Here is a 15,793-nt window from a genome sequence, read left to right on the forward strand (position 1 = left end):
GGCCATATTAAGCCAGGTGCGGTGTTGTTTTGACCATATTACGCCAGGTGCAGTGTTGTTTTGGCCATATTAAGCTAGGTGCAGTGTTGTTTTGGCCATATTAAGCCAGGTGCAGTGTTGTTCTGGCCATATTAGGCCAGGTGCAGTGTTGTTTTGGCCATATTAATCTAGGTGCAGTGTTGATTTGGCCATATTAAGCCAGGTGCGGTGTTGTTTTGGCCATATTACTCCAGGTGCAGTGTTGTTTTGGCCATATTACGCTAGGTGCAGTGTTGTTTTGGCCATATTAAGCTAGGTGCAGTGCTGTTTTGGCCATATTATGCTAGGTGCAGTGTTGTTTTGACCATATTAAGCTAGGTGCAGTGTTGTTTTTGGCCATATTAAACTATGTGCAGTGTTGTTTTCGCCATATTTAACTAGTTACAGTGTTCACTCTAAAGCAAAAGACAAGCTGCAAATGAAAATCTTAAGGGACGATATATGTTCCATAGGCACACTTTGTTCACAGATTAAGCAGGGGATGGCATTATAGATAATAATAATAATAATAATAATAATAATAATAATAATAATAATAATAATAATAATAATAATAATAATAACAATAATAATATAGATAATAATATAGGTAATATAGATAATAATAATATAGATAATAATAATAATATAGATAATAATAATAATAATAATAATAATAATAATAATAATAATAATAATAAAAACAAATGTCAAGCCATTTGAAACAACTATTCTTTCAAAAAATAAATTCCAGAAAGAAAAAAATGTATATTGGCTATAAAACTAACCGTACATGACTGATGAATTACTTATGATGGAAAGAAGGGTTCCGCTACTATTGACATTGTCATGGTGAGAAGTGAAAAAGGAAGACATAAAATAAACTTTATATAAGTATGCATACAAATTAATAGCATGGCATGCCAGTTTAAGAAAGCTGCTGCCTTTCATCAGGTGAAAGAATGATGGAAGAAACCAGCCAGATGACAGCTAACTTAATGAGAAAGATGCCCATTTGATATTGTAAACCAAGTGTGCTCTTCAGATAAAAGTGCTCAGATATTGTCACACCACTAATGCAAGGATTCAAAACATGTTACTTCACTGCACAAGTTTAGTGTTGTATATCTAGGTGACAGTTTCATTATATGGTTGCTAGAGTTGTTAATTCCTGTTGTAGCTGATATACAAATGCAACAGGTGCAACTTGGATCATGATATTTTATACATGAATAAAGGGTATATAATTCAGCTATACTGCTTGTGTAAGAGTATGGAGTTTCTTCCTCACAACATAGTTTCAATTACAGTGAAACTTACAGATATAGATATTTTCAGACATTTCACAAATATTTGTAATAGTTCAGCTGTCCTGCTATGGAAGGGTTAAATCCATCTTTATTTATTTATTTATTTATTTTGTCTTGCTGATTTGTTAGTTGGTTATTATTTACTTACTTGCTTACTAGGCTGGTAGACTATCCCACAGGCCCTTTTTAGACATGACCTTGGCTCACAACAGCAAATGTTAAAACAGAAAAAAAGCAGATAATGCTTATTTGTGGATACATAATAACTGAAATCAAGAAAACTGATATGCCACTATACAGCATTAATATTAGTATAGTGAAAATAAGAAGTATCTAGGTTCACATGTTTAACAATAACTTTATAGTTCCTTACACGTTACAGAGTTTGAATAATATTGTTTTCCATACTAGTTTTATCAGTAGACACAGTTATTTTATCATACACAATAACCTTTAGTCTGATTGCAGTGCAAAAATGTATAATTATATTGTATCGTATGTAATGATGTTTAGGCACATTGTAGTGCAACAACATATGTTAAATTTTATTGTACATAATAACTTTTAGGCTGGTTAGTACAACAATGTATGTTATCTTTTATTGCATGAAATAACTTTTAGCTCACTGTAGTACAACAACACATTTTGTGGTGTGTAATAACTTTAAGTCTGATTGTAGTACAATGCATAATATTATATTGTATGTAATAATTACTTTTAGACAGATTGTAGTTCAACAGTGCATGCTGTTTTATACTTCTTCTGTAAGGTGACTACACTTGTATTCTCCAAAGAAATATTCCTTCAGTTTGTTTAGATGGTTGTGAGTTGTAAAACTGGTATCCAGTAATCATTTAGAAAGTATCAGGTAGTATTTACTAAAACATCTGGATCTCCATTAACTAGAGGAGATGGAAAAGCTCTCTAAATGACTCAGAAAGTAGTTGAATATATCTCTCCAAATCTAGGGAATAATACCTTCTGGTACAAAGGACTAGAATTATTACTTCATTATCAAGTCAGAGTACTGTGACAGTACACTGAAAAGGAAGGTAAACTATTGTTAGACATTACTCACTGGTATGAAGCATTATAATTACTAGTTAAGATTTTAGTCAGAGCAGTAAATCTCTGGACATGCTCTACAGGTGGAAAACTGGCTCTACTCAGTTGTTAAACTCATAAAAGTGTTTGATTAGTGTGCCACTTAAACATAGCTCATAAAGCAGTATAGAGGTACAATTGCATTACAAAGGTGCTGTATATGTTGGCAGGGTACTGACTTATAAATATCAGAACTTAAGAGACTAGTTAAGCACAACTTTTAACTACAAATGTGATATCTGTATCCTTGTGTTTTGTGTATCGCAAGTGTAAAAAATAGTAAGAAATCATGTTGTGCTATGCATAAGAACCAGTATGAGATACAGAAGATAGACAAATGCTCTGCAGAGTTGTACAGTACTGACATGCAATGTGAACATATACCTTCTGACTCGTGGCTGTATAGTACTCACATGCAATGTGAACATGCACCTTCTGACTCTTGGCTGTACAATACTCACATGCAATGCGAACATATGCCTTTTGACTCTTGGTTGTCCCTGTTGTGCTCCAGGCAATGCACTGACACCAGTATTCTTCCAAGCCAAAGATCTTCTCCACTTGTTGTCGGGAAATGTCTATCCTTACTTCCATTACAGGATAACCTGGGAAAACATATACATTTTTGAGAATGCCAGAGTTGCATATTTGACTGAAATGCATGCCAGTTTATGGCACACAGTATTAATCTTGCAATATATCAGCGTTATCTAGATAATTAAGTAGATCTTCCTCGATATTAGTAAAGGAAACAGGTATCTATCTGCACTTAAAAATGTTTTAACCATTGTATGTAAGTCCTTTTTGACTTTTGCAGCTAAAAAGACATACAAAAAGACAGGTCATAACCCTACTCCAGTATCTTGATATAGTAATGCAATGATAGGTGAAATAACTACACCTCTATTGCAGAATTATTATGGTGAAAACATTTGAGTTACGCAGCATGGATCCTTTTCTCCAAACATTACATTTATCTTTACACATTTAAGGGTTATTTTAAAACATCAGCATTTTATCAGTGCAGCCACTTTCTTGTTTTCTTGTGGTTATTAATATGATTAAATATGTTGCATTTTAAATAACAAGACACTGTACTGCACAAGAAAATAAAAGGGGATTACTTGCACTTTAACTGCCAATAATTCTTATAATGCATGCAGACATAACTAAGGAATTACCTCTTTTTTAACATCTAGATGAAACATTAATGATAAATCTTGCATATGTGCACAACTGACAGAGAAAAAAAGAGAACTGTGAATATGAAGGCATTGTTCAGTACAGTACAGTGTTTCTCTAAGAAGACCCTTCAGTACTGACCAAGCTCTTAATCAGAGTAGCCAACATAATGTAGGCTCACAGCATCTTGTTGTCAGTGACAGGCGTCTGACTCCAATCTGTCATGATTCAGAGCAAGAGAGGAAATAAGTCACATGAAAGTAAAGCTGGAAAATTATTCTGCAAAGGCTTAAATGCAGCCAGCATGTTTACAGATCAACATTTCTTCTGAAGTGGATAACATACCACAAAAGCAACATAAGGCATTTTTGGCCTTGACAGACTTGGAAAAATCACTCTGATGAAGTAAATTAAACAGACAACCATATGGTGCACAGAAAAGTAAAAATAATCTAAAATGAGTTCAGAAGATGCTGTGTTTTAATTCCTGACTTTCTCAGATTTATTTGTTTTGCTGCATAATCAAAATCTAGACAGAGACAGACTGTGGGAGTAAAATGAAATTTAGCAATGCTTCATAAAAGTTTCTAGCTTTAGAATCAGAAACTACAAACGTAAAATGAATAAATATTATTCAGAACTGAAACTGCAGCATTACTGTGGTTAAGATTTATAAGACAAGTGACAGACACCAAGAAGTAACTCCAAAAAATTTGAACTGGATCGTATAAAGTGGGCTGATATGAAGTTTTCTTACCCACTGTATCAAATTTAAAAAAGGGCATACATGTTCAACTCAGAATTTGAATACCATTTTTATCACAGCTACATACTTCATACTGGCTTCTAGTCAGCCTTATCTGTCTTTTTTTAAATCTTGCACCACTGGAGTTACAGATCAGACTAGAAACCATCTTGAAGTATTTCAATAATATACCCTCTGACATGTGAAAGCGTGTTTTAGCTGATGGACAGCCCTCACAAATCTATAACTTTGCATTTCTTCTCTTTGTTCTGCCAGGGTGGACATTCACTAATTCTTTAAACTGATCAAAGGTTCATAGGCATATACTAAGCAATCAGTTGTCAGACCATTTTCAGCCTAGCTACAATGCCCAACATCAGGACAGGTCCAGTGAGAACATATGAGGGCTCATCCAATTGTCTAGGTGAGTCTTGAGTGTAGCTAGGGTGCTGCTTTGCTTATGCAGGGGTAAGTTATTCCATAGGTGTGAAATATACTAGGATAAGAATCTGTCTCAACAATATGATCTAATAATCTTTGGATACAACTGTGTTCAGGATTTTGGAACATATGTGGTCAGTGACCTAACGTTTGACCAACGTGTTCATTGTTCTAAGAAAGTCCTTCTGTATTACACAGCTTATTTGCAAATGGATTATGTCTAGATCTAGGGATGTCATTGTCCCCCTTTACTCAGCCGTCTTTAGGGCAATCATTGAATATAATGCCCACTTCGGCATGTATCTGTCCAGACACATGCACCAAATGAAACGCCTACAGTGATACCTTACTAAAAGGATGTGAGGCCAAAACAACATATCCTACATGGACTGACTCCAAACCCTGTCACTATACTTGGTATTCTACAGACTGTTAACAGGTGACCTGTGTCTAGTGTAAAAGGCATCCTCTGACCCAGTACTGATGGATTTACTGCACATCATCAAGTCAAATGTCATCAGAAATACTGAATCTAGGCACTTAAACCTCTTCTGCAACATCAACAAAAAGGTTTGGAGGGTCAGAAATGTCTTGCAGAAGATGCTGCTGCTCTGGAACAGACTACCCATCTAAATAAAACAAAGTTCATCCCTGTCCATATTCAAAAACAACTTGGATCTATGAATGGGGAAAAGAAAATTTACCCCAAGACTGCCCCTGTACTACTGATGGATAGAGGCAGTTCCTAAATGCTTTATCCCATGCACAAGTGCCATCAAATTATTTATGGTATGATCTCAGTTACTCGTATTGGCAATAATATAAAATTAGTAGTCATGGGATGGATAAGGACAGTCTCTAACCAAATAGGATAGAGTAATTTAAGCACAAAAAGAAAATTGCATAGGCTTAAAATGGCCCTCAAGGCAGCTAGCCTAGTACAAACCCATGAACCTCTGAACCTATAAAGATTAAGGTGCTTTGTGCATTTGTTTGAGGAACAATTAGTTCCATGAAGACATAGTAGGTCTAGGACGTTGAGGTCTTTCATGGCTCAAAAGTGAAACATGGATTTTTGTAGAGGAGTCTATGAGAAGCAAAATCCAGAGAGAGGGTAGCAATTTGCTTTGGATAAATAAGGGACTTGAAGATTGTGATTTTTATGGTTAAGATACTATGAAGTTTCTCCAAATTAGTGATTTGTTTAGATAGATACATACCAAAGATGGTTTTCATTTTTGGTGAGTACTCAAATAACAACTGCTGTTTTACAAGCAGCAGTGAATCTTGCTAATCAGTGATATAATGTACTGGTGTATAGATCAGAGAAATGATGCAAAATTTCAGGAACTCTGCTTGAGACATTTTTACTTTCTGTGGTGGTACCTGCAATTTTACCAACTGTGTTGTGGGAAAACCAGTTTTCTATCCACCTCACTATATATGAGTTAATCTTTAGTTTCACCAGATTTTTAATTATTCCTGCATGGGTTATAGTATCAAAAGCTTTGTTCATATCAACATATGCCACATGCACCATATACGCATTATCGACTGCTTCAGTTACCCTTTCAAAGAAGTTTGCATAGATAAGAAAGCAGGACCTAACTTTAACAAAGCCAAATTTGTCACTTTAGTGCTAATAGGTTATCAATGTATAGATTTATGTGTTGAGATATGATACATTCCATAACTTTACAAACAAGGCTGGTAAGAGTGATGTGACTATAATTAGTGTGGTATGTGGTTAGACTTTTCTTACATACTGCCATAATAATGGAGGTTCTCCAGACTTCAGGGATGTATCCCTCTGCAAGACTAAAGGTATTTATTAGAGGTTCTGATAAACTATCCTTCATGATAATAATGAAGTTTCCCGGTATATTATCAGAACCCATGGAAATCATGTTCTTTGTTTTAGACATGGCTTCATGGACTTGTTCCAAAGTGATTCAGGAGGAGGGGGTAGTGACTGAAGTATCAATGGGGCAGTTGTGTTTGGTGGAGAGTGAGGTGATGGTAGCAGAAAATTAGTCAACTTGGATATTAGGAAGAAATAACAGACCTCTCTCTCAAAGTTAACCAGCAGCCAAAATCCAACAAGTAGTACAGTAAAAAAGAGCAGGTTAACACCACGATGAGTAAAACGAACCTTTATTGACCAAAAATGAGCGCTTTCGCATGCCCACAAGCTGCACGCTTCTTCAGATGAGTATAACATCACAGTAAAACCATTCACTATATATACAAAAAGGATAATTGCTAAATATATTAATTCATCTAATTAAGCAGTAATTATTCAATTATGCTATTAGAATGCTCATTCATTTAAAGCAATAGAACAAAATATAACTATATATAAAACAAGAATGAACATGGTTTTTATGCCATATTATCATTCATTATATTTCATTATATTCATTTCATCAAATAATCAGCAAATATCATAAAAGATATTAAATAACTATGCATCTATCTAAATTATCCAAACATAACAGACTTTCCATTGTTTAATAAAAACCAGCAAAATGCAACATATCCAGCATTTAAAAATATATATATATATATATATATATATATATATATATATATATATATATATATATATATATATATGAATTAGTTGGTAACAGTATAAAAGAATATGTACATATATTAGCAGCAATAAAAATTAGCAGCAATAAGAAAATTAGCAGCAGTAAGAAGAAATTAGCAGCAGTAAGAAAAATTAGCAACAGTAAGAAAAATTAGCAGCAATATGGAAAGAAATATTTAATATGTTAAATCCTATTCCATAAAGTAGATTATTTTAGAATTATTAAAACAGATGTATATATATATATATAAATATCATTTACACAAATACATAAATAAATATCAGTGAACATCCATCAACAACTAAACATAGCATGTATTTAAGATGCAAATTTAAAAAATGTGTATTAAAATATATATATATATATAGTTAATATTAATCCAGTGACAAAACAAAATAGTGTTAAATTCATAAAGCTACTTTAATTAGCCATACAATTCATTTAATAGTCTATTAAAATAATTATCAGTATATATGGCTTTATATGAATAGACTATGATAATATTAGTCATTATGTAAAAAGATGAAGTTAATATTTAAATTATTAGAGAGAGGATATATAGTGAAATATATACTCATGAATAAATATATTATAATTAAAATCCAATAAAAAATGTGATAAAAAATGTATATATGTTTATTTATTTATAAGAACATTTTCATTATTAGTATAAGTTTTCTTAAATAGTTATTAATGAATATGAACTATTCAATTAATTAATGTCTTGTCATAAAGGACCGGAAATAAATGTGCATATATATTTTTTCCAAGTGAAAATATGTGTAGCAATTTGTATATCTATTTTCATTAAATTAATGATATTTACGCTTTTTCAAAAATGATCTGATACTAATATAACTATTTAGGCCAGGATATTGCTGTGCCCGAAATCTAAAAATCCAATCCAGTTCTAAATTTTCCAAATTATTAAAATTATCCCCTCTTCTGTTATTAATTAATCTTTTTTGTATCACCCTGAATCTAAATTTATGTGTTGGAAATTCTATAATATGTTTTGAGAGAGCATTTTTAGTATCTGCTTTCTTTATAGCATATAAATGCTCCTGTATTCTATCTTTTAATTTCCTTGTTGTCATCCCAACATAGAAAGCAGAACATTTCTCACATGTAGCCAAATATATTACATTATTGTCTTCACAATTGGCAAAACATTTAAATTCAAATATAAATGATAGTTCAGGATGTACAAAATCTTTGTCTGTTGAACTCCAATGACAAGAACTACATTTTCCACATGGATAAGTACCCGTGGATGTCTTATAATGTGTCATATTAATTAACCTCTCTTTACATAATATCCTTTTTAAAATTTTCATATTTTTATAAGTAAAAGTAGGTCTTTCACCTATTATTCTTTTAATTTCATCATTTGTAATCAAAATAGACCAATGCTTACTAATAATACTTGTTAAATATTTATTATCACTAGTATAGCTAATAATGCATCTAACTTGGATATTAGCTTTTTCTTTGTCATTGGAATATGTTGCATCATTGTGGATCGATTCAAAACATTGATAGGTGCTCTTTATTAACATTGCATTTCATTTGACATACTTATAGTATTGTGGTATTGGCTGCTATTTCACTTAGCCAATAACTTTGTGTTTTCTAATTGCTGACTTGAAAAAATTCTTTGATAACATGCTCAGCTGACCTCTAGAAATGAGGAGTGTATGACCTCTTATAAGAGCTTTGCACTTACTTCCTTTTGTTGTAGTGTTTATTTACATGAGAATTCCATTGTAAGGGTTTTTTGTTAAATACCTCCACATATTTGGTAAGGGTAGGCAATGCCTTTTCTATGCAATTATTTAGGTGAGAATAGAACTCAGAGATAAATGCCCTAGCTTTACTTATAGGATCATTCTGGTTAGGGAAATTATTTAGTTGCAGGAAGTTCGCTTTTGAGAAAGACCACAAACTAATCACCTTGGTAATCCTCATCCCTCCCACCTCCCTCACCCCCTCCACAAAGGTAACCACCATGAAAAACTTCTCCAAAGCTAACTTGGGGCTCCTAATAACAGATGTGGCTAACTTCATGGCACCCATGCAAATGGAGAATAGCTGCATGGCCACCAAATCATACACCAATGCACTATACGAACATGTACACAAATGCATGGATCTCGCCATACCCAATACAACCAAGATGCTCTCCTCCAAAAAAATGGAAGTCAATCTGGCTTGTCCCCTGCAATAAACAAACTCTTCAACAGAAGGAGGAAACTGATGTGGAATAAGGTGAAGTCCCAAAACTGGAAAAACTCCCTTAATAGCCTCAACAAAAAGTTGAGATCCCTCATCAAATTCTCTAAAGCTAGCTATGAAAACAGAAATGCAGCTGATAGTAAAGACAAACACAAGGCTTTCTATAGTTATGTAAAGAATCGCCATGGCAATACCCAGATTGGCTCTGAGCTACTGCACAATGGTACCTCCTATACTGAGCCAACAGATATTGCCACTATACTGGCCAACAGATTCTGTGCCAACTTTACCCCTCTCCCCCCAAAGGACAAATCACATTACCAGTAGGTTGCCAGGCACCCAGTATTACTGTTGCACAGGTTAAAACAGCACTGTCCAAGGCCAAGAATACAGCTTCTATGGGACCTGACAATATCCCTGGCTGTGTCCTACATGAACTACAGAGTGAAGTGGCACCTCACCTATGTGCCCTGTTTAATCACAGCCTGACCTCAGGCTTTGTCCCTACTGAATGGCACACTGCTACAGTTGTCCCTCTCCACAAAGAAGGAGTGATTACAGACCCTGGGAACTATTGCCCCATTAGCCTGATGAGTCTGATATGCAAAGCTATGGAACACATCATCATAGACCTAATAAACAAGGATATAGGGAATCTTCAAACTTTTGTGAAGGGTTTGTCATGCCTGGTCAACTTGGTCAACTTCTTTGAGTCAGTCACCATTGGTGTGGATGAAGGCAAGGTGGTTCATACAGCCTACTTTTATTTGGCCAAGGCCTTTGATACCATCCCCCAGTCAGGAATCATAGAAAAACTCACTAAGCTAGGCATCAACCCCTATATCACTAGGTGGGTTGCAAACTGGCTCACAGATAGAACCCAGAGTGTGAAAGTAGCTGACTCCAAATCAGACTGCTGACCAGTCATGAACTTAGTCCACAGGGTTCAGTCCTGGGTCTTCTCCTGTTTTGCATCTACTTCTCTGAAGACCAGAACAACACAAAGGGATTCTAGCTGACAAAGTTCACAGACAATTGCAAGTTGGGAGCTATTATTAACTCCCTAAGTGATGTTGACATCCTACAGAAAGGCCTCAATGAGATCAATGACTGGTGTCAGAACCATGGCCTTAAGCTCGATGCCAAAAAATGTGTCGTCTTCCCCCTTGGGAAAAACCTGGTTCCTATAAATTACCACATCGATGGTAGTCCACTGAACAAAGAAGGCGTTACAAGAGATCTGGGAACACAGGTTGACAGCAACCTCTCTTTTGATCACCACATTGCCACTGTGGTCAGAAAGTCCTTCTATGTGGCACATCTTTTTACTAAGGATTTTGCATCCAGGAAGAAAGAGGTCATTGTCTCTCTCTACTCTTCCCTTATTAGGCCAGTCATTGAGTACAATGTCCCATTTGACATGTACCTCACTAGACACCTGCAACAACTGGAGAGGCCACAAAAGTACCTCACAAAGAGGATCCTAGGCCTTAAATACTTCTCCTATATGGACAGACTCAAAAAACTCCAACTATTCTTTGTCTCATATTGCATATGTAGAGGCGATCTCTGCTTGACTTACAAAGCCATGTATGACCCAGCTCTGCTAGAAATGGTACATCTAAAGAAATCCCAATCCCTACCCACCACACGCTCCAGAGACCTCAACTCATTAATACAATCAACAAAACATGCTGGAAGGACAAGTTCATAACCCACAGACTGCCCATGCTTTGGAATAGACTTCCCATACATGACAAGTAGAGCACCTCACTGGCCCTCTTCAAGAGAAATCATGATGAGTGGATGGGAAATAGAAAATTCACCCGGGGGATCACTCCAGTGGCTCTACTCAACAGAGGCACTGGGAACTAAGGTCGGGTGGCATGATGCCAGGGTAATCTTATGGGCTAGGCTTGTAAAGGCTCCAGGGCCTATGAAGTGATGCTCCTGTTTTGAGAGTACCTCCACCCTTATAACTGAAATTCACTGATTTGTGGTCAGACTGAACAATGAAGGAATACCTGTGTAGAGATTAAAGAGGGTGTTTGAGTTGATGAATTCCAGGAAGCACTGGGCCTAGGAATTTGTATTCTAGTAATTTTCCCAGTGACTGGTAGGGTAATTGAAATCGCCAAATATCAGGGCGTTTGGTAGGACCTGCATGTTTTCCAGTGTTTCCAGAAAGGTGGAGTAGTGGTCCTGGGTCATGGAGGGTGATCTGTAGCAGGTAACAATTTGCATTGCAGATTTGCTCGATGTTAATTGCACATGGATGATCTCAGAGGTATCATGCTGCACCACTAACCTGGAAGTGTAGGTATCCTTGATGAATATGGGTACACCCCATCCTTTTGTGTTTCTGTCTGTGTTGTGGCCAAAACATGTGGTATAAGTTGCAGCCCAGTAGTGCTGGGGTGCTCTCTGGAGCCTTGAACCAGGTTTCAGTTAATGCACAGATGTCAACATTCTTCATACTGAGGAGTGCTTTGAACGCGTACATTTTGAAATTTAAACTCCTGGCGTTGAGTATCATAACCCTCAGTTTTTTGTTAATTGTGCTGTTTACAGAGGTGGGTTTGACTTTTGAGCTTTGCCTAAAAAAGGCACTATGGGGGCAGCAAGAGCCTTGGCCAGTATTCAAAAGCCTAGGGGTGACAGGGTCAAGCTGTCTCTTGTGAAGCTACGCGGCTTGTTGAGCATGTCATCCTAGGCTGACAGACATTAGATCCCCTTTGAATAACACCAGAAGCTTAGCCAATTGTTGAAATTGATAATTTTTTCTTTATACTGAGGTATCATTCTTGGTGAGGGCAGGATGCTACTCAGGGTCAGGGTCATACCAGCCTGGGCTACATGATCAGAGAGCTCTTCCATGTCTCTTTTCATGTAATCCAGGGCGGTACTTCTCAGGTCATTCACACCAACATGAACAATGACAGAGGCATATTTGTACTTGTTCTGGAGTGACCTGAGTGCTTGTGTTATGTGGCAGATTCTGGCTCCCAACAGGCAGCTAACAGTAACCTTCTGCTTGTCCAGCCTAGTGAGTGGGACGTCAGTGTGCCTGACTATAGAGTCACCTATTACTAGTGTGTTAGGTATGTTATTTCACCTTAAGGGCTGTGATTGTGTGGCACACTGATTTTGTGTTTTATGTGTTGTCTGGTTTGTAATGGGAAGTGCAGGTTGTTTGGGTGTCTGCTTTGGAGGTCTCTGATGCTATTGCAGGTTTTTATTTAGAGCCTCCGAGTATGATTTTGTGTATTTTTTCTCAGCCAAAATTGGCTGAGAAAAATGTATGCATTTATAAGTGATGGTGTACTGATGTGCAATCCATGGTCCACCCATGGGCTATTGCTGATACTTTTAATGATATGGGTTGATGTTTTAGTTACGTATTTAAATATCTGTTGTACTATTTATCAATTCACTTTTGCTCTGATTATTGAATTTTATTTTAATCTTTCATGCTTCTCTTTTGTTTTCCATTTTTATACCATCTTGTTTTATTTTTACCTTATTTTATGTCATTTATTTCTCATTTATGCAACTTTCTATGTGTCTTGGTCACTCCCATCCTGCCTTTAAACTACCAACAAGTAGAATGTTGCATGAACTGTAGGAAAGTTGAAGTTGAACGGGGTGGATTTAAAGATAAATATTGAACAATCTCTGATGGCTGCCTTAATGGTCGTCCCTCTCAATCAATCCTCTTCCCCTAAGTGACAGGGGAATAGATGAGTCAATTGGCTAAAGGAGTGGGGGTGATGATAAGCAGAGAGTGGGGACAAAGTGGAGCACAAATAATAATAAGTCAACTGATATGACGAAACAGATAATTCCAAGCAAATGAAGTGTTATTACCTTCTCAGAGAATGAACTAATACTGCAATCAGATCCTAAACCACTGGATTATAATTCAAAGAAATAACTTTGCAAAATTATTAAGGCAATGCAGTGGTGCAGTGGTTAAAGTTGTTGCCTCACAGTAAGACGTTCTCCGGTTCAACTCTTGGCTTTGATGCCTTCTGTGTGGAGTCTGCATGTCCTCCCTCTGTTGGTGTGGGCTTTCTCTGTGTACTCCAGTTTCCTCCCACATTCCAAAGATGTATTTCTCCCTGGGCCTGCACTGAAATGAGTTCTGTTCTAGTTGGACTTTCCTGGATAGCAAAGGATAATAAAATAAACAGTCTTAACATTATGGCTGATGCATAGAAACAGAAATATTTACACAGGACTGACATTAAAGTTATGATGTCAAAGTTCCATTACAAAGTCATTATTATTCTCTATATAATATTACATTTTAGAAAGCTGCAGAGTCAAAAACATCATAATAATGACTGTCAACACTAATATTATATACATATATATATATATATATATATATATATATATATATATATATATACATTTTGCAGAAATATTAAAATTTCAAAATATACAAAGATTGCAAATAATGTAAAAAGATTTATTTGTATAACGAAAGAACTGAAAATATATTTTTAAGCAATGCTGCATATCACATTTCAATAATTTCTTGCCTTTTGTATTTTTGTATTATGCACATGACATGCTAGAATATTCATAGTATCAACTTTTGCAATGATTGGATATAAAATCAAAATCTTCTTTATTCTACTTTCAGAATAATACTCTTCCACAGAGTTCTTACGTAGTGCCAGTAGTCATCTTTTGATTTGGGAAAGTTGCATTCCAACAGTTGCAATCAGGCCAACTACTCAGCAATAACCTGTAGGGAACCTGTTAGGATATTTATATGACAACAGGTGATTATAAGTATTGTAGAGCTGCTATAAGCCTATATACATTTTTGAATATGTACAGTACTAGTGCAATTTTAAGACAGATGTATAGCATTGCCATTTAAAGAAGTATTACATCTCACAATGTATTGAGTCTTGTGATAGTTGTCAGTGTATTCATGATGAATGGACTGTTAACATTGTTCTCAGTGATGGCTTCAGATTCCTTTTCTTGCTCTGGCACAATATGGGCACAGGAGCTAACTTTTGGGGAAAGTGAAGACCAAAAAAAAACAATGTATAGAAAGCATATGATGTACTAGCTAAGAGAAATGAAGTGTGTGAGTCTCGCTTAGTGGACTATTGGTTAGCTCCTTCAGACTGTTACACTTGACTTTTCTTAATTCAAATCTATGCATGCAGATAACATTCATCCTTATTTTCTAAATAGCATTTCATAAACTTAGGGATAATCATGAAATTGTTATTAGACCCTCAGACAAAGGGGGTCCTATTGTTGTTATGGATGTTCAGTATTATTTTTCTACTATGGTAAATATGCTACAACAGGATAGTACTTATCAAGAAGTTTCAACAGATGTAATATATGATATGCAACATAGGATTTTTTGTACGTTGGAAGAATGTCTACATATGGGTTTAATAACCAAGGATTTTTTTAAGTATTGCATTGTTGAATTTCCACTTATGCCTAGGTTGCAAGGGCTACCAAAAATTCATAAAAATGCTCTACTTCCACCATTTAGGCCAATAGTTGTTGGATCTAATTGGTTAACTGAACCTATATCAATCTATTTAGTTGCAGAGTTAAAGAAAGTGCTATCTAATTATGATTATGTACTAAGAGATACTGAACAGTTCTTAACTAGCCTTTATGACACTACAACTGGAATAGATAATTTTAGTGATATTATATTGGTCACTCTTGACGTGGTTGCCCTATTTACGTCAATTCAAAATAATAAAGGGTTAGATATGGTGAAAACCTTAATGATAGAACAAAAATTGGTGGATAAAAATAAAGCAGATTTATTATGCATGCTGTTAGAGATAGTCCTTGATAATAATATTTTTCTATTTCAAAATATTTGCTACAAACTACTGGCGTAGCAATGGGTACCAGCTGCGCCAGTACATATGCCAACTTAGTAATGGTAGCCTGGGAGCTAGAACATCTACTATCAACCCCCCAAATAATATATTATAAAAGGTTTGTGGATGACCTGTTTATTCTATGGCAGGGCGATGAAATGTCTTTATTACAATTTCATGAGAGAATTAATAATAGTATTGATTTTTTAAAATTCATCATAAATTACTCCCGAGAAAATATAGACTACTTGGACGTTACTGTCCTTGTTAAACAAGGCA

At 35.4% G+C, this 15,793-nt stretch overlaps 1 protein-coding gene across 1 annotated transcript in view; it reads right to left on the reverse strand.

Annotated features, from left to right (window-relative positions):
* The window catches only part of UNC5A (unc-5 netrin receptor A), a 1,914,539-nt gene that overhangs the window by 1,675,760 nt on the left and 222,986 nt on the right, over window positions 1–15,793 (reverse strand). Inside the window, exon 2 of the mRNA XM_044069905.1 lies at window positions 2,894–3,037. Coding sequence (XP_043925840.1) covers window positions 2,894–3,037 — 144 coding nt within the window. The remainder of the gene's footprint in view (window positions 1–2,893; window positions 3,038–15,793) is intronic.

This window comes from Protopterus annectens, chromosome 4.part0 (assembly GCF_019279795.1).
Source record: "Protopterus annectens isolate FY-2018-M chromosome 4.part0, PAN1.0, whole genome shotgun sequence".
NCBI classification, from domain to species: Eukaryota; Metazoa; Chordata; order Ceratodontiformes; family Protopteridae; genus Protopterus; species Protopterus annectens.